Here is a 23,261-nt window from a genome sequence, read left to right on the forward strand (position 1 = left end):
AGAGGATGCCTGGTTATTCTTTAAAAGGGCTTTCCTCACCATCTTAAATAAGGATGCCCCATTCAAAATGTTCTGGGACACTAAAGTCCATGGAGAATAAGAGCACCTCCTCCCAGCTGCCCACTGCACTGAGGCTAGGAAACACTGTCACCACCGATAAATTCTCGAAAATTGAGAATACGTATCATCTGAGATCCCCAAAGATTGGAAAGCTGCCGTGGTCATCCCCCTCTTCAAAGGCGGAGACACTCTAGACCCAAACTACTACAGACCTACATCTATCCTACCCTGCCTTTCTAAGGTCTTCGAAAGCAAAGTTAACAAACAGATTACTGACCATTTCAAATCCCACCGTACCTTATCTGCTATGCAATCTGGTTTCCGAGCTGGTCATGGGTGCACCTCAGCCATGCTCAAGGTCCTAAACGATATCATAACCGCCATCGGTAAGAAACAAAACTGTGCAGCCCTATTCATAGACCTGGCCAAGGCTTTCGACTCTGTCAATCACCACATCCTCATCGGTAGACTCGATAGCCTTGGTTTCTCAAATGATTGCCTCGCCTGGTTCACCAACTACTTCTCTGATAGAGTTCAGTGTGTCAAATTGGAGGGCCTGTTGTCCAGGCCTCTGGCTGTCTCTATGGGGGTGCCACAGGGTTCAATTCTCAGGCCGACTCTTTTCTCTGTATACATCAATGATGTCGTTCCTGCTGCTGGTGATTCTCTGATCAACCTCTACGCAGACGACACCATTCTGTATACTTCTGGCCCTTCTTTGGACACTGTGTTAACTAACCTCCAGATGAGCTTCAATGCCATACAACTATCCTTCCGTGGCCTCCAACTGCTCTTAAATGCAAGCAAAACTAAATGCATGCTCTTCAACCGATCGCTGCCCACACTTACCCACCCGTCTAGCAACAATGCTCTGGACGGTTCTGACTTAGAATATGTGGACAACTACAAATACCTAGGTGTCTGGTTAGACTGTAAACTCACCTTCCAGACTTACATTAAGCATCCCCAATCAAAAATGAAATCTAGAATCGGCTTCCTATTTCGCAACAAAGCAGCCTTCACTCACGCTGCCAAACATACCCTAGTAAAACTGACTATCCTACCGATCCTTGACTTCGGCAATGTCATTTACAAAATAACCTCCAACACTCTACTCAGCAAATTGGATGCAGTCTATCACAGTGCCATCCGTTTTGTCACCAAAGCCCCATATACTACCCACCACTGCGACCTGTATGTTCTCGTTGGCTGACCCTCGCTTCATATCCGTTGTCAAACCCACTGACTCCAGGTCATCTATAAGTCATTGCTAGGTAAAGCCCCACCTTATCTCTGCTCGCTGGTCACCATAGCAGCACCCATCCACAGCACGCGCTCCAGCAGGTATATCTCACTGGTCACCCCCAAAGCCAACTTCTCCTTCAACCGCCTTTCCTTCCAGTTCTCTGCTGCCAATGACTGGAATGAACTGCAAAGATCACTGAAGCTGCAGACTCATATCTCCCTCACTAGCTTTAAGCACCAGCTGTCAGAGCAACTCACAGATCACTGCACATAGCCAATCTGTAAATAGCCCATTCAACTACCTTATCACCATATTGTTATTTATTTTGCTCCTTTGCACACTCATCTTCTGCACATCTATCACCCCAGTGTTTATTTTGACATACTGTAATAATTTCGGCACTAAGGCCTATTTATTGCCTCACCCCCTTATCCTACCTCATTTGCACACACTGTATATAGACTGTCTCTATTTTATTATTGACCGTATGTTTGTTTATTCCATGTGTAACTCTGTGTTGTTGTTTGTGTCGCACTGCTTTGCTTTATCTTGGCCAGGTCGCAGTTGTAAATGAGAACTTGTTATCAACTAGCCTACCTGTTTAAATAAAGGTGAAATAAATAAATAAAAATATTTTTTTAAATACATAACTGACCAAATTATATTAAATTATGAAAGACAAGCATTGTAATTTTGAATTAGGACCAAGTGAAGAGATAGTACTTTAAAAACATATTTTTATTTTCATAATCTAGCCAATTTTGACATTATAGCTGGCCTATCCAATGGGAAACCGCTCAGTTCTTCCTCCAGGCAATAAAAGTCAACCTGTGATTAAAGTAAGGGATTTGGTTATTAATTGCATACATCTCTGGCTGTAACGGTCGTCGGTGGAAGAAGGTGAGGACCAAAGCGCAGTGTGGTACTTGTTCATGTTATTTATTTAAACAGAACACTATCAAACAAAGAAACAAAAAGGTGCGGACTCCGGCCGCAAAACCTGAACCTATAGGGGAGGGTCTGGGTGGGTGTCTGTCCGCGGTGGCGGCTCTGGTGCGGGACATGGACCCCACTTCATCATAGTCTTTACCCGCTTCTTAACCCACCTTCGTGGCTCCTTTTGAGCAGCGATCCTCGCCGCCGACCTCGGACTGGGGACCCTAGCAACGGGTCCCGAATGGACGGGAGATTCCGGCAGCGCCGAACAGGCGGGAGTCTCAGGCAGCACCAGAGTGAAGGGCGATTCCGGCAGCACCGGACCAGCGGGAGACTCAGGCAGCTCCGACGTGAAGGGCGGCTCCGGCAGCTCAGGACAGACGGGCGGATCCGGCAGCTCAGGACAGATGGGCGGCTCCCGCAGCTCAGGACAGACGGGCGGCTCCGGCAGCTCAGGACAGACGTGGGACTCCGGCAGCTCAGGGCAGACGGGAGACTCAGGCAGCTCAGGGCAGACGGGAGATTCCGGCAGCTCAGGGCAGACGGGAGACTCCGGCAGCTCAGGGCAGACGGGAGACTCCGGCAGCTCAGGGCAGACGGGAGACTCCGGCAGCTCAGGGCAGACGGGAGACTCCGGCAGCTCAGGGCAGACGGGAGACTCCGGCAGCTCAGGACAGACGGGAGACTCTGGCAGCGCTGGACAGGAGGGAGCACCTGGAGGAAAGAGACGGAGAGACCGCCTGGTGCGTGGAGGAGGCACCAGATAGACCAGACCATGGAGGCGCACTGGAGGTCTCGAGCACCGAGCCTGCACAACCCTACCTGGCTGGATATTCCCCGTCGCCAGGCAAGTGCCGCGAGGTGGAACAGACCGCACTGGGCTGTGCTGGCGAACCGGGGACACCGTGCGTAGGGCTGGTACCATGACGCACTGGAGACCAGATGCGCTGAGCCGGCTTCATGTCACCTGGCTTGATGCCCACTCTAGCCCGGCCGAAACGAGGCGCTGCGATGTAACTCTCCGGGCTATGCCTGCGCACCAGGGACACCGTGCGCCTCACGGCATAACATGGTGCCTGCCCGGTCCACCTCTCTCCACGGTAAGCACGGAGAGTTGCCTCCTCATACCACCGCCGCTCAGCTTTCACTACCTCCAGCTCTGCCTTGGGGCGGCGATATTCCCCAGCCTGTGTCCAGGGTCCTTCTCCGTCCAGAATCTCCTCCCATGTCCATGAGTCCTGAGATTTCTGCTGCTGCCCGATACCACGCTGCTTGGTCATTTGGTGGTGGGTGGTTTTGTAACGGTCGTCGGTGGAAGAAGGTGAGGACCAAAGAGCAGCGTGGTACGTGTTCATGTTATTTATTTAAACTGAACACTATCAACTAAAGAAACAAAACGCACAACCGAAACAGCTCCGTCAGGTGCAAAACACACTAAACAGAAAATAATCACCCACGAAACACAGGTGGGAAAAGGCTACCTAGGTATGATTCTCAATCAGAGACAACTAAAGACACCTGCCTCTGATTGAGAACCATACCAGGCCAAACACAAAACACAACATAGAAAAACAAACATAGACAACCCACCCAACTCACGCCCTGACCATACTAAAACAAAGACATAACAAAAGAACTAAGGTCAGAATGTGACACTGGCTCCCTGTTGCTGTGCGTGCCGTGCCACCTTTGAAATGCCGGAGTTAGATATGCCGGCTTCAGTAACAAGGAAATCCTTGCTCTTTTAGCACATCATTATCACTGGTGCGTCAATATAAGTCGTATAATAAAAAATCCACATCAAAATACGTCAGTTTACGCTAGAGATGTTTTTTTGCATCGTCTGCGAAGGTAGACAAAACCACAGCGGTGTTTGTCAGACCATGAAACATCCCGAAAATCGCTATAGCATTTCACTCTATGGAAAGGGGAGATTCTCACAAACACTATGGTGTTCTCCATTTTGCTCTATGACCCCCACAAGTGTGACAGAGTCGTCTGAAGGTAACCATACCGGTTCAAATTTGTTATGGAATTTTGGAGGTAATTTTGTGCTTACCATAAAAGCGGGGTTATGTGTAAAAAAATAATAAAGTATATATAATTAAGTATAGGACAGATACTTCAAACCCTTATTCCTCATTTTTTTTTTTACTGTCTTTTTTTCCATTTATGGATGTGTTATTTGTGGCGGCAGGTAGCCCAGTGGTTAGAGCGTTGGGCCAATAACCAAAAGTTTGCTAGATCAAATCCCTGAGCTAACAAGGTAAAAATCTGCTGTTCTACCCCTGAACAAGGCAGTTAACCTGCTGTTCCTAGGCTATCATTGTAAATAAGATTTTTTTAACTGACTTGCCTAATTAAATCAAATAAATGGGATGTTGTACTAAATGTTAATGTCGTAACGCCCCCAAAAATATTATTATAATTATTAGGACCTGGAAGGTTGAGATTCTTTCAGAAGGAGGAACCACACAGACTTACATTTACATTTACATTTAAGTCATTTAGCAGACGCTCTTATCCAGAGCGACTTACAAATTGGTGCATTCACCTTATGACATCCAGTGGAACAACCACTTTACAATAGTGCATCTAAATATTTTAAGGGGGGGGGGTGAGAAGGATTACTTTATCCTATCCTAGGTATTCCTTAAAGAGGTGGGGTTTCAGGTGTCTCCGGAAGGTGGTGATTGACTCCGCTATCCTGGCGTCATGAGGGAGTTTGTTCCACCATTGGGGAGCCAGAGCAGCGAACAGTTTTGACTGAGCTGAGCGGGAACTGTACTTCCTCAGTGGTAGGGAGGCGAGCAGGCCAGAGGTGGATGAACGCAGTGCCCTTATTTGGGTGTAGGGCCAGATCAGAGCCTGGAGGTACTGAGGTGCCGTTCCCCTCACAGCTCCGTAGGCAAGCACCATGGTCTTGTAGCGGATGCGAGCTTCAACTGGAAGCCAGTGGAGAGAGCGGAGGAGCGGGGTGACGTGAGAGAACTTGGGAAGGTTGAACACTAGACGGGCTGCGGCGTTCTGGATGAGTTGTAGGGGTTTAATGGCACAGGCAGGGAGCCCAGCCAACAGCGAGTTGCAGTAATCCAGACGGGAGATGACAAGTGCCTGGATTAGGACCTGAGCCGCTTCCTGTGTGAGGCAGGGTCGTACTCTGCGGATGTTGTAGAGCATGAACCTACAGGAACGGGCCACCGCCTTGATGTTAGTTGAGAACGACAGTTTGTTGTCCAGGATCACGCCAAGGTTGTTAGCGCTCTGGGAGGAGGACACAATGGAGTTGTCAACCGTGATGGCGAGATCATGGAACGGGCAGTCCTTCCCCGGGAGGAAGAGCAGCTCCGTCTTGCCGAAGTTCAGCTTGAGGTGGTGATCCGTCATCCACACTGATATGTCTGCCAGACATGCAGAGATGCGATTCGCCACCTGGTCATCAGAAGGGGGAAAGGAGAAGATTAATTGTGTGTCGTCTGCATAGCAATGATAGGAGAGACCATGTGAGGTTATGACAGAGCCAAGTGACTTGGTGTATAGCGAGAATAGGAGAGGGCCTAGAACAGAGCCCTGGGGGACACCAGTGGTGAGAGCGCGTGGTGAGGAGACAGATTCTCGCCACGCCACCTGGTAGGAGCGACCTGTCAGGTAGGACGCAATCCAAGCATGGGCCGCGCCGGAGATGCCCAACTCGGAGAGGGTGGAGAGGAGGATCTGATGGTTCACAGTATCGAAGGCAGCCGATAGGTCTAGAAGGATGAGAGCAGAGGAGAGAGAGTTAGCTTTAGCGGTGCGGAGCGCCTCCGTGATACAGAGAAGAGCAGTCTCAGTTGAATGACTAGTCTTGAAACCTGACTGATTTGGATCAAGAAGGTCATTCTGAGAGAGATAGCGGGAGAGCTGACCAAGGACGGCACGTTCAAGAGTTTTGGAGAGAAAAGAAAGAAGGGATACTGGTCTGTAGTTGTTGACATCGGAGGGATCGAGTGTAGGTTTTTTCAGAAGGGTGCAACTCTCGCTCTCTTGAAGACGGAAGGGACGTAGCCAGCGGTCAGGGATAAGTTGATGAGCGAGGTGAGGTAAGGGAGAAGGTCTCCGGAAATGGTCTGGAGAAGAGAGGAGGGGATAGGGTCGAGCGGGCAGGTTGTTGGGCGGCCGGCCGTCACAAGACGCGAGATTTCATCTGGAGAGAGAGGGGAGAAAGAGGTCAGAGCACAGGGTAGGGCAGTGTGAGCAGAACCAGCGGTGTTGTTTGACTTAGCAAACGAGGATCGGATGTCGTCGATCTTCTTTTCAAAATGGTTGACGAAGTCATCTGCAGAGAGGGAGGAGGGGGGAGGGGGAGGAGGATTCAGGAGGGAGGAGAATGTGGCAAAGAGCTTCCTAGGGTTAGAGGCAGATGCTTGGAATTTAGAGTGGTAGAAAGTGGCTTTAGCAGCAGAGACAGAGGAGGAAAATGTAGAGAGGAGGGAGTGAAAGGATGCCAGGTCCGCAGGGAGGCGAGTTTTCCTCCATTTCCGCTCGGCCTTCCGGAGCCCTGTTCTGTGAGCTCGCATTGAGTCGTCAAGCCACGGAGCGGGAGGGAGGACCGAGCCGGCCTGGAAGATAGGGGACATAGAGAGTCAAAGGATGCAGAAAGGGAGGAGAGGAGGGTTGAGGAGGCAGAATCAGGAGATAGGTTGGAGAAGGTTTGAGCAGAGGGAAGAGATGATAGGATGGAAGAGGAGAGAGTAGCGGGGGAGAGAGAGCGAAGGTTGGGACGGCGCGATACCATCCGAGTAGGGGCAGTGTGGGAAGTGTTGGATGAGAGCGAGAGGGAAAAGGATACAAGGTAGTGGTCGGAGACTTGGAGGGGAGTTGCAATGAGGTTAGTGGAAGAACAGCATCTAGTAAAGATGAGGTCGAGCGTATTGCCTGCCTTGTGAGTAGGGGGAAGGTGAGAGGGTGAGGTCAAAAGAGGAGAGGAGTGGAAAGAAGGAGGCAGAGAGGAATGAGTCAAAGGTAGACGTGGGGAGGTTAAAGTCGCCAGAACTGTGAGAGGTGAGCCGTCCTCAGGAAAGGAGCTTATCAAGGCATCAAGCTCATTGATGAACTCTCCGAGGGGACCTGGAGGGCGATAAATGATAAGGATGTTAAGCTTGAAAGGGCTGGTAACTGTGACAGCATGAAATTCAAAGGAGGCGATAGACAGATGGGTAAGGGGAGAAAGAGAGAATGACCACATGGGAGAGATAAGGATCCCTATGCCACCACTCCGCTGACCAGAAGCTCTCGGGGTGTGCGAGAACACGTGGGCGGACGAAGAGAGAGCAGTAGGAGTAGCAGTGTTATCTGTGGTGATCCATGTTTCTGTCAGTGCCAAGAAGTCGAGGGACTGGAGGGAGGCATAGGCTGAGATGAACTCTGCCTTGTTGGCTGCAGATCGGCAGTTCCAGAGGCTACCGGAGACCTGGAACTCCACGTGGGTCGTGCGCGCTGGGACCACCAGATTAGGGTGGCAGCGGCCACGCGGTGTGGAGCGTTTGTATGGTCTGTGCAGAGAGGAGAGAACAGGGATAGACAGACACATAGTTGACAGGCTACAGAAGAGGCTACGCTAATGCAAGGAGATTGGAATGACAAGTGGACTACACGTCTCGAATGTTCAGAAAGTTAAGCTTACGTAGCAAAAATCTTATTGACTAAAATTATTAAAAATGATACAGTACTGCTGAAGTAGGCTAGCTGGCAGTGGCTGCGTTGTTGACTTTGTAGGCTAGCTGACAGTGGCTGCGTTGTTGACACTACACTAATCAAGTCGTTCCGTTGAGTGTAGTAGTTTCTACAGTGCTGCTATTCGGGGGCTAGCTGGCTAGCTAGCAGTGTTGATTACATTACGTTGCGTTAAAAGAACGACAATAGCTGGCTAGCTAACCTAGAAAATCGCTCTAGACTACACAATTATCTTTGATACACAGACGCTAGCTATGTAGCTAGCTACGATCAAACAAATCAAACCGTTGTGCTGTAATGAAATGAAATGAAAAATGTGATACTACCTGTGGAGCGAAGCGGAATGCGACCGGGTTGTTGAGTGCGGAAGTTCTATTCAGTAGACGTTGGCTAGCTGTTGGCTAGCTAGCAGTGTCTCCTACGTTAAGGACGACAAATAGCTGGCTAGCTAACCTCGGTAAATTAAGATAATCACTCTAAGACTACACGCTCTAAACTACACAATTATCTTGGATACGAAGACAGCAAAGACAACTATGTAGCTAGCTAACACTACACTAATCAAGTCGTTCAGTTGAGTGTAATAGTTTCTACAGTGCTGCTATTCGGTAGACGGTGGACGTTTGCTAGCTGGCTAGCTGCTGGGCAGATAGCAGTGTAGACTACGTTAGGACGACGAAATACGAAGTTGCAATAGAAGTGCTGACTGTTTCACTTTGTTGTCCTCTTTCTTTTCCTTTTTCTTCTGTCCTTCTTTTGTCCTTATTTTGTCTTCCTTTCTTCTGTTAACTAGATATTTTTTGTTGTTATTCTTTGTAAGCTAGCTAGCTTCTTCCAGGAGAGTCCCTAGCAACTGCTTAGCAACAAGTAAACAATTCTGCTAGCAATTCACCTAGCTAAGATAACTGTACAATTTTATGAAAAAAAAATAGTTAATTTTTCAAAAAAAAAAATTTTTCAGACTTGGATGAGGTATTTCATCCAAATCGATGTGGTTACATACATAGGCAAAGATGGGTGGGTTGTGTGTGTATGCAGGTGTTGTGTGTGGGTGTTAAAAAGTAGGGGCAAAACAAACAAATGGCCAGCAATCTAATGATCTAATACACTTGTTAGTACAGGTGTCACTGCGCACGCACGTGCGCACGCACACATCAAGTTTCCCCCCTGAAAACTTCATACTATAGGCATATGCTCTTCTAAGGGCCATGGTGCATTATGAGCGCAAACAAAAACCTTTCTTGGCTCTGTCACTGACTGCGAAGAGACCCGGGGTTCCTCGATCACACCTACAGCGTCATTGCATTTTGGTACACCAGAAGCACATTAATTTCCAATGGAACGCTGTGCTTGCCTTGCAGCACTGCCTTGCAGCACTGCCTTGCAGAGGTAAATATGTTGAGAAACAGTCAACAAGTGCTCAGCATATGTGGGATCTCCCTCAAGACTGTTGGAAAAACATTCCAGGTGAAGCTGGTTGAGAGAATGCCAAGAGTGTTTAAAGCTATTATCAAGGCAAAGGGTGGCTACTTTGAATCATCTGAACTCTAAAATATATTTTGGTTTGTTTAACACTTTTCTGGTTACTACATGATTCCATATGGGTTATTTCATAGTTCTGATGTCTTCACTATTATTCTACAATGTAGAAAATAGTCAAAAGAAAAACCCTTGAATGAGTAGGTGTGTCCAAACATTTGACTGGTACTGTATGTTGCACACATATCTAAATAATGCTGCGTACCATTTTGCACAATGGTGCTGTAGGTGTGTTCGAGGCATTATGTATTGATCACACCGACAGCGTCATTGCTTAAAATGGTACACAGCATCAATAGGATGTGTGTGCAACAAAAGTTCAACCTTCTGCTGTCATTTCTGTCAAGCCATCTATGCATACACGTTAACGCATACGTTCGATAAATCCAACTATGCACCAGACAAAATACCTCTGCAATTCATTTATGTAAGGCAAACACCGTGTTACATTGGAAATGTATGTACTTCTGGTGTATAAAATGCAGTGACACTGTCGGGTGTGATCAAGGCATTAAGCCCTGTTCATATTACCCCAACAAACTCTGTTACATTTCACCCACAACAGAGTGGAAACGCAACGCGCCCTTGTGATTGAAGGCTCCGTTGCGAGAAGGACAGAGCATACTTTGAAATTGTTCTAACTTTGAGTCATTTTCAGTCCGTCAAAGAACAGGAAGCTACCAAACCATAGAAGCTACCAAACCATATTGATGGCTTTATGCGATCGCTAGCAACTTTACCCATTCCATAAAAGTGAGTAATATTTTAATAGAAATGTTAAATAATACCCATTATATTATATGACTTGCCTTCAGTTGAAGTGTATTGTGATGATAATTATTATAAAAACCAAAAGTCATTACTAGGTGAGGTTGCTAGCTACAATGGTACATTCAACCTAGCATTGGCTTTTAGCTAGCTCGACATGCTATAAAGTTAGAGAAACAAGTTGAGGATAAAATAACTAAACAAAACATGTTTTATTATCACCTGAAACAATATATTTACCCTGTCTTGGATAAAAAGGTCATATTTAGCAATCTCCCACAATAGAGCAATCTCTGACGAGAGATAGCGTGGCCTCTATCTTGCATTACAATCACTACATTTGTCTGATCAGTAGTGGGGCGAGACTCCATGAAGATGACATATGCATTACACCATGATATAAAAGGGGTATTAGTCCCTGTCAGTCTGCCCTCTGAATTTGATAAAATGTTCTCCTGTGTAGCTTAGGCGAACACCTTGCATAGACTACAGACAGTAGCTTAGAGAGTCTTATAGCTAGGCCTATATGAGAAAATAAAAGCTCAGAATAGAGGGGAATAAAACATCTGTGCATAATGGCAACCATTAATGACCTTATCCATGGTGTTTTGCTAACAGTTGTATTTCCTTCTAATGACTATAGGCTAGGCTATGTGAGCACACCCAATTAAACAAATTATCTTGGGATCCTGAAGACCGGGGGCTATGCATGTATGTGTCTCATGTCAAGCTGCTACAACACCGCTATTTTGCAGCCCATTATAAACCTATAGCACCTGTCTGTGGGAGAAGAGGCATCTCAAGGACCACTCCTTCATGTGCAAAGCAGCTATTCTTAGGCTCTGTTTGAATATATTAATGGATGGATTCTCCCTTTCTTTAAATAATCGTGGATATAAATACAGGCCTATTAGATCAATGATGATCAATGAGGATAGGCTATATATAAAGAAATAATCACTGATTTGACATGACTTGGTTGGTAGTCTAGAGTAAAATCTCCTTTCACTATCTATCTATTGGTGATGTCTTCAAGGAAGGGAGGAATGAAGGACACATGGGTAATCCCAAAACAGGGGCATTGTCTCCGTTATAGGCTATTTGCCTCAGCTATATACCGCTAACTTAGGTTACCACTTGTTCACCTTATAGAGGCAAGTGGCTAGACCTATTAGATAATGGACTGTAAAATTGTTGTCTCAGACGGGGCTTTGCCCAAACCCCCTGCCCTGTGACTATGCAAGGTCAATGACAGGGGTTTTGGTGCAGCCATTGAGCCCGACTGAGACGCACAATCTTCCTCCACGCAATCCTTCTCCACGCAATCCGTGACTTACATTCACAAGATTATAAACCTAGGCCTGTGAGATTACTTGGAAGTGTACATAAAATACCATGCCATTACGCACAAATTTGTAAGTTAATAGAACCATCAGTTCTATTAGCCAATGTGCAATCACTGGAAAACAAAATTGATGATCTACGGTGGAGACTATCCAACCAACGAGACATTAGAAACTGTAATATCTTATGTTTCCCCGAGTCATGGCTGAATGACAACACGGATAATATAGAGCTGTCTGGGTTTTCCGTACATCGGCAGGACAGAGCAGCTACGTCTGGTAAGACAAGGGGCGGGGGTGTGTGTCTATTTGTCAATAACTGCTGGTGCGCAATGTCTATAGTAAAATAAGTCTTGAGGTATTGCTCGCCTGAGGTAGAGTACCTCATGATAAGCTGTAGACCACACTATCTACCAAGAGAGTTCTGATCTGAATTATTCATAGCAGTCTATTTACCACCACAAACCAATGCTGGCACTAAGATCACACTCAACAAGCTGTTTAAGGCCATAAGCAAACAAGAAAATGCTCATCCAGAAGCGACACTCCTAGTGGCAGGGGACTTTAATGCACGTTTTACCTCATTTTTACCAGCATTTCACATGTGCAACCACAGGGAAAAAACTCAAGACCACCTTTACTCCACACACAGAGAAGCATACAAAGCTCTCCCTTGCCCTCCATTTGGCAAATCTGACCATAACGCTATCCTCCTGAATCCTGTTTACAAGCAAAACCTAAAGCAGGAAGTGGTCAGAAGATGCGAATGCTAAGCTACAGGACTGTTTTGCAAGCACAGACTGGAATATGTTCTGTGATTCATCCAATGACATTGAGGAGTATACCCAGGTGAGGACAGCCTAAGGGTAGGCAACAGCCTAAGGGTAGGCAACAACACATCTGCCACGCTGATTCTCAACACCGGGGCCCCTCAGGGGTGCCTGCTCAAATCCCCGAGCTGACAAGGTCAAAATCTGTCATTCTGCCCCTGAACAAGGCAGGTAACCCACTGTCCCTAGGCTGTCATTGAAAATAAGAATTTGTTCTTAACTGACTTGCCTAGGTAAATTTAAACATTGACGGGGCTGTAGTGGAGTTGGTCGAGAATTTCAAGTTCCTTGGTGTACAGATCACCCACAAACTATCATGGTCCAGACACACCAAGACAGTCATGAAGAGGGCACAACAACACATGGGTCCCCAGATCCTCAAAAAGTTCTACAGGTGCACCATCCTGACTGCTCTCAACTGCTCGGCATCTGACCATAAGGCGCTACAGAGGGTAGGGAGTACGGCCCAATGCATCACTGGGGACAAGCTGGCTGCCCTCCAGGACCTATATACTATACTAGGTGGTGTCAGAGGGAGGACAAAAAATTGTCAAAGACTCCAGTCACCCAAGTCATAGACTGTTCTCTCTGCTACCTCATGGCAAGCGGTACAGCAGCGCCAACTCTAGGTCCAAACGGCTCCTTAACAGCTTCTACCCCCAAGCTATAAGACTGCTGAACAATTCATCAAATGACCACGCTGAAAATGTACATAGACCCCCCCTTTTGTTTTTACACTGCTGCTACTCGCTGTTTCTTATCTATGCATAGTCACTTTACCCCTACCTACATGTATAAATGACCTTGACTAACCTGTACCCCTGCACATTGACCCAGTACCGGTACCCCCTGTATATAGCCTCGTTATTGTTATGTCATTTTATTGTGTTACTATTTATTTTATTTTTTACCCTATTTTATTTAGTAAATATTTTCTCTATTTCTTGAACTGCATTGTTGGTTAAGGGCTTGTAAAGTAAGCATTCGGTGCATGTGACAAATATTATTTTATTTTACCTTTCGTTTCAACAAATAGGCTGCTGGCCTAGCTGTTACTCTCTAAGATACTATGCAAGGTGGTGGCATACACAGGGGATTGAGGATAACATTGTAGTGAATTCGAAGGGCACCATGACAGGGAATGATGCACTCAGTGACAGTACCAAGATAGTTAACTTGTGTTCTGACAACGCACTATGCATGGCCGTTAAGAATACAACCCACCCGTCTCTACCTAGGTATGTAACCGCACGGTGTGGTTCCTCCTTCTGAGAATAATCTGTGGCACAACCTCTTCCAGGTCCTAATACTTTTTTTTACTAAAGCCAATTCTAAAGTCTAGTTCCACCAGGTCATCTAATGCAAGCATTTCAACAGTGGTGCACACAGAAACAGGGAGCCAGGAAGACATGCCAATGACCAAATCTAACCAAACTTTATTCTCAAAATTTAATCAAGCTTTTCTTTAATTTTGCCACTTTATTCTCGAAATATTGCCACTTTATTAGATTAATTTAATTTAAACTTTATTCCCAAAAAGTCTACTTTTCTGGAAGTATTTAAAGTTTTAAAGTACTACACATGTAAAAATAGTCATAATCCAAGTACCAACACCAATCACGTTTATTATTTTGTTCTCTTCACTTGGCCCTAATTCTCTTCCACACGCTACGGTAAAGGTTAAAAGAAAGAAGATTGTTGTCTATCAATAATGACAAACCACCTGGTACTGACAACTTACTGAGGATGGTTGCGGACTATATTGCCACCCTTTTTTGCCATCTCTTCAGTCTAAGTCTACAGGGAAGTGTGTGCCCTTAGGCCCTCGGGGAAGCGAAAGTCATTCCGTTACCCAAGAATAGCAAAGCATCTTTTACCGTTTCAAATAGCTGACCAATCAGCCTGCTACCAACCCTTTCTGAGAAAAAATGTGTTGACCAGATACAAAGCAAATTAACAACTGACTTTCACCACGCTTGTAGTGATGGGCCGCTCAGCAAAAAGAAGCCACTGCTCCAAAACCACCATAAAAAACAGACTATGGTTTGCAACTGCACATGTGGACAAGGATCATACTTTTTGGAGAAATGTCCCCTGGTCTGATGAAAGAAAAATACAACTATTTGGCCATAATGAACATCGTTATGTTTGGAAGAAAAAGGGGGAGGCTTATAAGCCGAAGAACACCATCCCAACCGTGAAGCACGGGGGTGGCAGCATCATGTTGTGGGGGTGCTTTGCTGCAGGAAGCACTGGTGCACATCACAAAATAATTGGCATCATGAGGAAGGAGAATTATGTGGATATATTGAAGCAACATCTCAAGACATCAGTCAGGAATGGAAAGCTTGGTAGCAAATTCATCTTCCATATGGACAGTACCCCAAGCATACTTCCAAATTTGTGGCAAAAGGACAACAACAAAGTCAAGGTATTGCAGTGGCCATCACAAAGCCCTGACCTCAATCCCATAGAAAATCTGTGGACAGAACTGAAAAAGTATGTGCAAGCAAGAAGACCTACAAACCTGATTCAGTTACACCAGCTCTGTCAGGAGAAATGGGCCAAAATTCACCCAAGCTTGTGGAAGGCTACCCAAAATGTTTGACCCAAGTTAAACAATTTAAAGGCAATGCTACTAAATACTAATTTGGTATGTAAACTTCTGACTCACTGGGAATGTCATGAAATAAATAAACGCTGAAATAAATAATTCTTTCTACTATTATTCTGACATTTCACATTCTTAAAATAAAGTGGTGATCCAAACTGACCTAAAACAGGGAATTTTTACTTGGATTAAATGTCAGGAATTGTGAAAAACTGAGTTTAAATGCATTTGGCTAAGGTGTATGTAAACATCCGACTTGAACTGTATGTCGATATAGGACTCGTTTTACTGTGGATATAGATACTTTTGTACCTGTTTCCTCCAGCATTTTCACAAGGTTCTTTGCTCTTGTTCTGGGATTCATTTGCACTTTTCACACCAAAGTACGTTCACCTCTAGGAGACAGAATACGTCTCCTTCCTGAGTGGTATGATGGCTGCGTGGTCCCATGGTGTTTATACTTGGGTACTATTGTTTGTGCAGATGAACATGGTACCTTCAGGTGTTTGGAAATTGCTCCCAAGAATGAACCAGACTTGTGGAGGTCAACAAGTTTTTTTCTGAGGTCTTGGCTGAATTCTTTTGATTTTCCCATGATGACAAGCAAAGAGCAACTGAGTTTGAAGGTTGACCTTGAAATACATCCACAGGTACACCACAAATGTACTCAAATGAGTACATTTGTAAATCAGAAGCTTCTAAAGCCATGACATCATTTTCTGGAATTTTTCAAGCTCTATAAAGGCACAGTCAACTTAGTGTATGTAAACTTCTGACCCACTGGAATTGTGGTACAGTGAATTATAAGTGAAATAATCTGTCTGTAAACAATTGTTGGAAAAATTACTTGTGTCATGCACAGAGTAGATGACCTAACCGACTTGCCAGAACATAAGATTCAACAACTGAGACATAAACTGAACCAGGTCCACAGACATTGTACTCACAGAAGTTGAATAATGTGTCCCTGAACAAAGGGCGAATCAAAATCAAAATTAACCGTCAATGCAGCTGGTGGCCACACCAGATACTGAGTACTGCAGTGCATCTCCTTCTCATGGACCCAGATGTGCTCAACGGGATTGAGATCCGGGCTCTTTGCTGACCATGGCATAACACTGACATTCCTGTCTTGCAGGAAATAACACACAGAACGAGCAGTATGGCTGGTGGCATTGTCATGCTGGAGGGTCATGTCAGGATGAGCCTGCAGAAAGGGTACCACATGAGGGAGGAGGATGCCTTCCCTGTAACACACAGTGTTGAGATTGCCTGCAATGACAACAAGCTCAGTCAGATGATGCTGTGACACACAGCCCCAGACCATGACGGACCCTCCAATTCCAAATCAATCCCGCACCAGAGTACAGGCCTTGGTGTAACACTCATTCCTTCGACGATTAACACGAAACCAACCATCACCCCCTGGTGAGACAAAACCGCGACTCGTCAGTGAAGAGCACTTTTTTGCCAGTCCTGTCTGGTCCAGCGACGGTCGGTTTGTGCCCACAGGCGACATTGTTGCTGGTGATGTCTGGTGAGAACCTGCCTTACAACAGGCCTACAAGCCCCCAGTCCAGCCTCTCTCAGCCTATTGCGGACAGTCTGAGCACTGATGGAGGGATTGTGTGTTCCTGGTGTAAATCGGGCAGTTGTTGTTGCCATTCTGTACCAGGACCGCAACTGTGATGTTCGGATGTACCGATCCTGTGCAGGTGTTGTTACACGTGGTCTGCCACTGTGAGGATGATCAGCTGTCCGTCCTGTCTCCCCATAGTGCTGTCTTAGGCGTCTGATGTTCGGATGTACCGATCCTGTGCAGGTGTTGTTACACGTGGTCTGCCACTGTGAGGATGATCAGCTGTCCGCCCTGTCTCCCCATAGTGCTGTCTTAGGCGTCTCATAGTACGGACATTGCAATTTATTGCCCTGGCCATATCTGCAGTCCTCATGCCTCCTTGCAGCATGCTTAAGGAACGTTCACGCAGATGAGCAGGGACCCTGGGCATCTTTCTTTTGGTGTTTTTCAGAGTCAGTAGAAAGGCCTCTTTAGTGTCCTAAGTTTTCATAACTGTGACCTTAATTGCCTACCGTCTGTAATCTGTTAGTGTCTTAACAACCATTGCACAGGTGCATCTTCATTAATTGTTTATGGTTCATTGAACAAGCAACCCTTTACAATGAAGATCTGTGAGGTTTTTGGGATTTTTCCTACTTATCTTTGAAAGACAGGGTCCTGAAAAAGGGATGTTTTTTTGTTGCTGAGTTTATGTTTCTGTGAAATGAGAAAATTACATTGCATAATGAAAGGAGGCTAAATTCAATCACCTCTAGCAAAACAGTCAATCTGATAGAAGATTGATAGAACTTACGTCAGATACAGTACGTCTTTGTAGAGAGGCACATGGCATTGCTGTTTAGGAAAAGCCTAATTTTACTTGTGAACTCAGAACAAACCCAACTAACTAGATGTTTCAGTCTCACAGGCAACCAGTTAAACATCTAGCAAGAAACAAAGTTCTGCCTCTAGCTATATCAGTTCCTTACAAAGTAAAATAGAAGCAAGAATGAGGAGATAAGCTTACAGCTGCCAAACTTCAGTGGACAGGAGTGGGAATCCATAGGGAAGTCTTCGAGGTGCATGGGACATTCCGCTTGGACCGTTAACCTGAGTAAATACAAAAATACAGACGCAAGAGTTCACATCACCCCAGAACCTCAGCGCTACTCTCTCAGTGCAGTTGTTTTGTTGTACTATCGTGTTTCTTTTGAATTGCCTCATCTCTCCTCACTTTCAGGCAATGCTGAGACCTTGTATGTACACATACTGTATGGTTTTCATAGGGTGATGCTGACTGCCTGTACAATAGCAGTAGATCTCAATGCTGGCGTTGGCTGCTGCACTGACATCCCCTTGTCCTGTGACCTGAGGACAGCTCTTTTAGCTCTCTAATGAAACCAGGGGTAATAAAAAAACAAGCACTTGTTACCTCATAGTGTACAACAGTGTTCCATCCTCCATGATCCGGAGCAGTTTGTTGGGCATGGTCATGTTGTGAGCGACAGATTTCTTCCCATTGTGGAAGAAGGTATCTGGCGTCCAGATCTTACTGGCCATCAGGTTGTTCAGCCGCAGGATATTCATCGGCCCATTGAACTTCAGCCGCTCGTCAATCCAGCTCTGACGGAAGAACACGTCCACGGTGTATTCCTGACAAAGAGCAGAGTACAAAAGACTTTAGCACAGGTTGAGATATGGTTAATGAAGAGACTGCAATGGCAGAGGGTGTTATAAAAACAACTTAGATCTGGTATACCTACTGTTGCATCATAACATGTGTTTTGAATAAGTATAGTGAAACCATAAGGGTATTAAAGCTCCTCAATCAATAAAATAAATCAACAAGTGTGTTCTAAAGTGTTCTAAAGTGGTGCCTCCTGAGTCAGTGTTTGAGGTTGCACCTGGTTTGTTATGTCTGGGGACATGTAGAGTCAGTGGTGGATGCCTGCTCCCTGCCCTCTTGCTAATGTCAGGGTGGATTTACATCAGTACCCCCTATCCCGTCAGCATATGGCCCTCTGGAGTCTGGTGGGTACAACCCTCCTTCCCATAAGCAAAGCCCCCAGGCTTCTGACCCCCACGGGCTTTACTGAGCAGTTCATGGGGCGACACACAAGGGTAAATGATTCCTGGACTCTGAAACCCTTTTGAATTTGAAGCCCTTAAACAAAAACACATGCTCAAAGACTTCAATGACAACTGTGAAGTTGCAATCCGTTTTTCCCAGAGTAAATTACTTTCTTTGTTAACACACTCCAAGAGCACAAGTTAGCGCTGTGATGTCTCACAATGGATGTTAATGGGTTGAGTTACCCCAAACAGAGAAAGCCCTGTGAGAAAGCCTAGAGAAAAGCTCTGTACCAGTCCAATCCACTATTATCACCTGGGTCCAATTTTTTTAAAGTTACCAATACGGATCATTTCAGCTATTGGATAGAATTAAATGCATAGAAATAAAATGAACAGAACTGGTGTCCCCATTCAAGTCAATGAGTTGTCCATTCTATTCATTCTATTTCTGTGCATTTAATGTCTGATAGGCAAAATCCAAATAGATAACTTTGGAAAAACTGGGCTCTGGTCAGTCAAATGAAAGTAGTCTAGAAATGTATCATCCAATATTCGGCCTAATAATGATTTGTTTTATCTAACACTATGACACTGATTCTATGTCACAAGAGCTCCGTGGAGGGTTCCCAATAAGGAGAGAGGGAAATATAGAAGCCATATATTTACAGACACAAAGCATAGGGAGCAGCAGGGATGCTGTCAAATATATGAGAGAGAGAGAGAGAGAGAGAGAGAGAGAGAGAGAGAGAGAGAGAGAGAGAGAGAGAGAGAGAGAGAGAGAGAGAGAGAGAGAGAGAGAGAGAGAGAGAGAGAGAAACACTATCAAAGCAGAGTGAAGGCCCAAGAGTGAAATTATCCACTGTGAGCTGGCAGGAGCCTCTAAATGAATTATACATGTGCCATTTCTTCTTCTTATTTAAGGCGCTAGTTCGGTAGCAACCATTTCCCCCTCTTCTTTATGGTTTAAATATTTGAGAGCAGGCTGAAATGGAGGGCTGAGAGTGTGGTGGAGAGAAACTGAGAAAAGCTTTTAAAGCCCAGCAGGTACGAGCCTGGAGCTTGCAGAACAAGGCCAAAGGAAAAGGGGCGAGAGGGTGAGACAGAGAAAGAAAAAAGAAATGGGACACAGAGAGTGAGGACTCTGTGAACATGATATGCCTGTGTGTGTGTGTGTGTGTGTGTGTGTGTGTGTGTGTGTGTGTGTGTGTGTGTGTGTGTGTGTGTGTGTGTGTGTGTGTGTGTGTGTGTGTGTGTGTGTGTGTGTGTGTGTGTGTGTGTGTGTGTGTGTGTGTGTGTGTGTGTGTGTGTGTGTGTGTGTGTGTGTGTGTCTAAGAAAAAAAAGTGCAGCTATAACGGCAACAGAGACAGACACAGTAGTGATGCTACCCCAAAATCACATGAAATGTTGATGGACCAATCACAATTTAAAGGGTCAGTCTCTGTCCTACTCAAAATATATGTGAAATACTTAACATATATCAATTTATATCTATTGTTAAACATAAGCTTATATATATACGAAAATCTGAAATAAATCATGAATTAATGTATCTTCATAGATGAAAGAAGCGGAATATATTTCACTAAGAGCTTTATCGTAGTAGTCTAATACCTAGTATAACACTTACCATGTCTGTGTCTGACACTGGACCAAAACTTGTGACATAAATATCAGTCTTCACCTCTGTCACCCGATCTGTAAAATATATGCATACAAAAAATGTTTTAAATGTATTTAAAATGGTTGTTTTTATATAGTCGCAACAACTGATTTTAATGCTTCATTCATGTTTCATATTTATATTTTTAGGTCTATCTGTTCATGTCAACAAGGCATCCATTCGCAAATCCCATGTTAAAACAAATGTTTTTGAGAACTGTGAGGTACATCTGGAATGAGATGTGGTTGAGATCAATCCAGCCACTGAAAGCGATGATTTCACATTAAACTTAGATGTCTGTGCTGTCATGGCAACGCTTTGTCCACGATTCCACATTTACATTTTCTCATTGCTCATCTTCCTGCCTCAGACTCCCTGGTGAACAGTGGGATGGGAACATACACTATATCATGTTACGTCTGCGCTGTCCTCATGGGGAAAACACACTCACTCTCCTCATTGCCCTTCAGACACTATAGGGGCATCTCAATTGGCTAAAGCGGCCTCATTTCCTGGTCCAACTCTCCATGTAAAGGAATTCATTCTGACCTAAGTATAGTAAAAGCAGTGTTGATGTCTACCAGGTCAGAGTTACATATTGATCGTGGGTAGGGTGATTTAATGTACTCCAATATAATCTAAAAGCAATATGATACCTACTGAAAAGTACAATCCAAATCCAATCTAACACGAACGTATCATCAATAATATGGGGCAGCAGGGTAGCCTAGTGGTTAGAGAGTTGGACTAGCAAACCGGAAGGTTGCAAGTTCAAACCCCCAAGCTGACAAGTTACAAATCTGTTGTTCTGCCCCTGAACAGACACTGTTCCTAGGCTGTCATTGAAAATAAGAATTTGTTATTAACTGACTTGCGTAGTTAAATAAAGGTTTAAAAATATATGTTGTTTTTAAAAGATCATTCTTATATGTAGTAAATGCATACGTGCACGCAAATACAGGCCATCACACAGATACACTGGCCATCACACACATACACAGGCCATCAGACACAAACACAGGTCCTCATACACAAATACAGTCACACTCATAATTCACACTCTCAAAAATATAGTGAATAGTAAAAATAGTGAATAGCAAACAACTGCCAAAAGCAAACGTGTTCAGGAAGCACCCCAGTGACCAATAACACTGTGCCTTCAGAAATGTCCATATTTTGTTGTGTTAAAGCCTGAAACAAAATGGATTAAATTGAGGGTTTTTTTGGCACTGGCCTACACACCATAGTCGCAACATAGTGGAATTGAGTTTTTCATTTTTTTTTACAAATTAATTAAAAATTAAAAACTTAAATATCTTGAGTCAATAAGTACTCCACTCCACTGTTTTATGGCAAGCCTAAATAGGTTCAGGAGTAAATATCTGCATGGACTCACTCTGTGTGCAATAAAAGTGTTTAACATGATTTTTGAATGACTACCTCATCGTTGTACTCCACACATACAATTATCTGTAAGGTCCCTCAGTCAAGCAGTGCATTTCAAACACAGATTCAACCACAAAGACCAGGGAGGTTTTCCAATACCTCGTAAAGAAGGGCACCTATTTTTAGATGGGTAAAAAAAAGCAAACATTGAATATCCCTTTGAGCATGGTGAAGTAATAAATTACATTTTTGGATGATGTATCATTACACCCAGTCACTAAAAAGATACAGGCATCCTAGCTAACTCAGTTGCCAGAGAGGAAACCATTCAGGGGTTTCACCATTTACATTTTTTTTACCTTTATTTAACTTTATTTAACTAGGTAAGTCAAATTCTTATTTTCAATGATGGCCTAGGAACAGTGGGTTAACTGCCTTGTTCAGGGGCAGAACGACAGATTTTTACCTTGTCAGTTCAGGGATTCAATCTTGCAACCTTTTGGTTACAAATCAAATCTATTTATATAGCCCTTCGTACATCATATCTCAAAGTGCTGTACAGAAACCCAGCCTAAAACCCCAAACAGCAAGCAATGCAGGTTTAGAAGCACGGTGGCTAGGAAAAACTCAGTAAAAAGGCCAAAACCTAGGAAGAAACCTAGAGAGGAACCAGGCTATGAGGGGTAGCCAGTCCTCTTCTGGCTGTGCCGGGTGGAGATTATAACAGAACATGGCCAAGATGTTCAAATGTTCATAAATTACCAGCTTGGTCAAATAATAATAATCACAGTAGTTGTCGAGGGTGCAGCAAGTCAGCACCTCAGGAGTAAATGTCAGTTGGCTTGTCATAGCCAATCATTAAGAGTATCTCTACCACTCCTGCTGTCTCTACAGAGTCTCTAGAGAGTACTAGTCCAAAGCTCTAACCACTAGGCTACCTGCTGCCCAGGCCAATGGTGATTTTAAAGTTACAGGATGGATCAGCAACATTGTAGTTACTCCACAATACGAACCCAATTGACAGAGTGAAAATAAAAATATAGTGGAAATAAAAATATTCCAAAACATGGGTCCTGTTTGCAATAAGGCACTTAAGTAATACAGTAAAAAATGTGGCAAAGCAATTAACTTTTGTCCTAAATACAAAATGGTATGTTTGGGGAAATCCAACACAACACATCACTGAGTACCACTCTTCATATTTTCAAGCATCGTGGTGTCTGCATCATGTTCTGAATATGCTCGTAATTGTTAAGGACTGGAAAGTTTCAGGATAAAAAATAAACGGAATAGACCTAAGGGAAAAAAATAATTAGCAAGGTTAGCAAACATGGGCAACAACAAATTCTGAACCTACGCAACCATGCATAACTGACCAAATTATAGGATTAACATTTTGAATTCTGTGAAGTGAGGTGGAAGAGGTGAAAAAAAGTATTGTTGTCTGTCAACAATGACAAGCCACCTGGGTCTGACAACTTGGAAGGAAGATTACTGAGAATGATAGCGGACGATCTTGCCACTCCTATCTCTTCAAT

At 44.5% G+C, this 23,261-nt stretch overlaps 1 protein-coding gene across 2 annotated transcripts in view; it reads right to left on the bottom strand.

The window, feature by feature from the left end:
• Nucleotides 1-23,261, bottom strand: part of LOC124002086 (gamma-aminobutyric acid receptor subunit alpha-2-like) — a 42,646-nt gene that overhangs the window by 12,102 nt on the left and 7,283 nt on the right. For both annotated transcript variants that reach the window (XM_046309349.1, XM_046309350.1), the window contains exons 4-6: nt 20,305-20,372; nt 18,036-18,256; nt 17,631-17,713 (exon numbers count right to left, since the gene is read on the bottom strand). In XM_046309349.1, the coding sequence (XP_046165305.1) occupies nt 17,631-17,713; nt 18,036-18,256; nt 20,305-20,372 (372 nt within the window). The remainder of the gene's footprint in view (nt 1-17,630; nt 17,714-18,035; nt 18,257-20,304; nt 20,373-23,261) is intronic.

Source organism: Oncorhynchus gorbuscha, linkage group LG17 (genome assembly GCF_021184085.1).
Source record: "Oncorhynchus gorbuscha isolate QuinsamMale2020 ecotype Even-year linkage group LG17, OgorEven_v1.0, whole genome shotgun sequence".
Classification (NCBI taxonomy): Eukaryota; Metazoa; Chordata; class Actinopteri; order Salmoniformes; family Salmonidae; genus Oncorhynchus; species Oncorhynchus gorbuscha.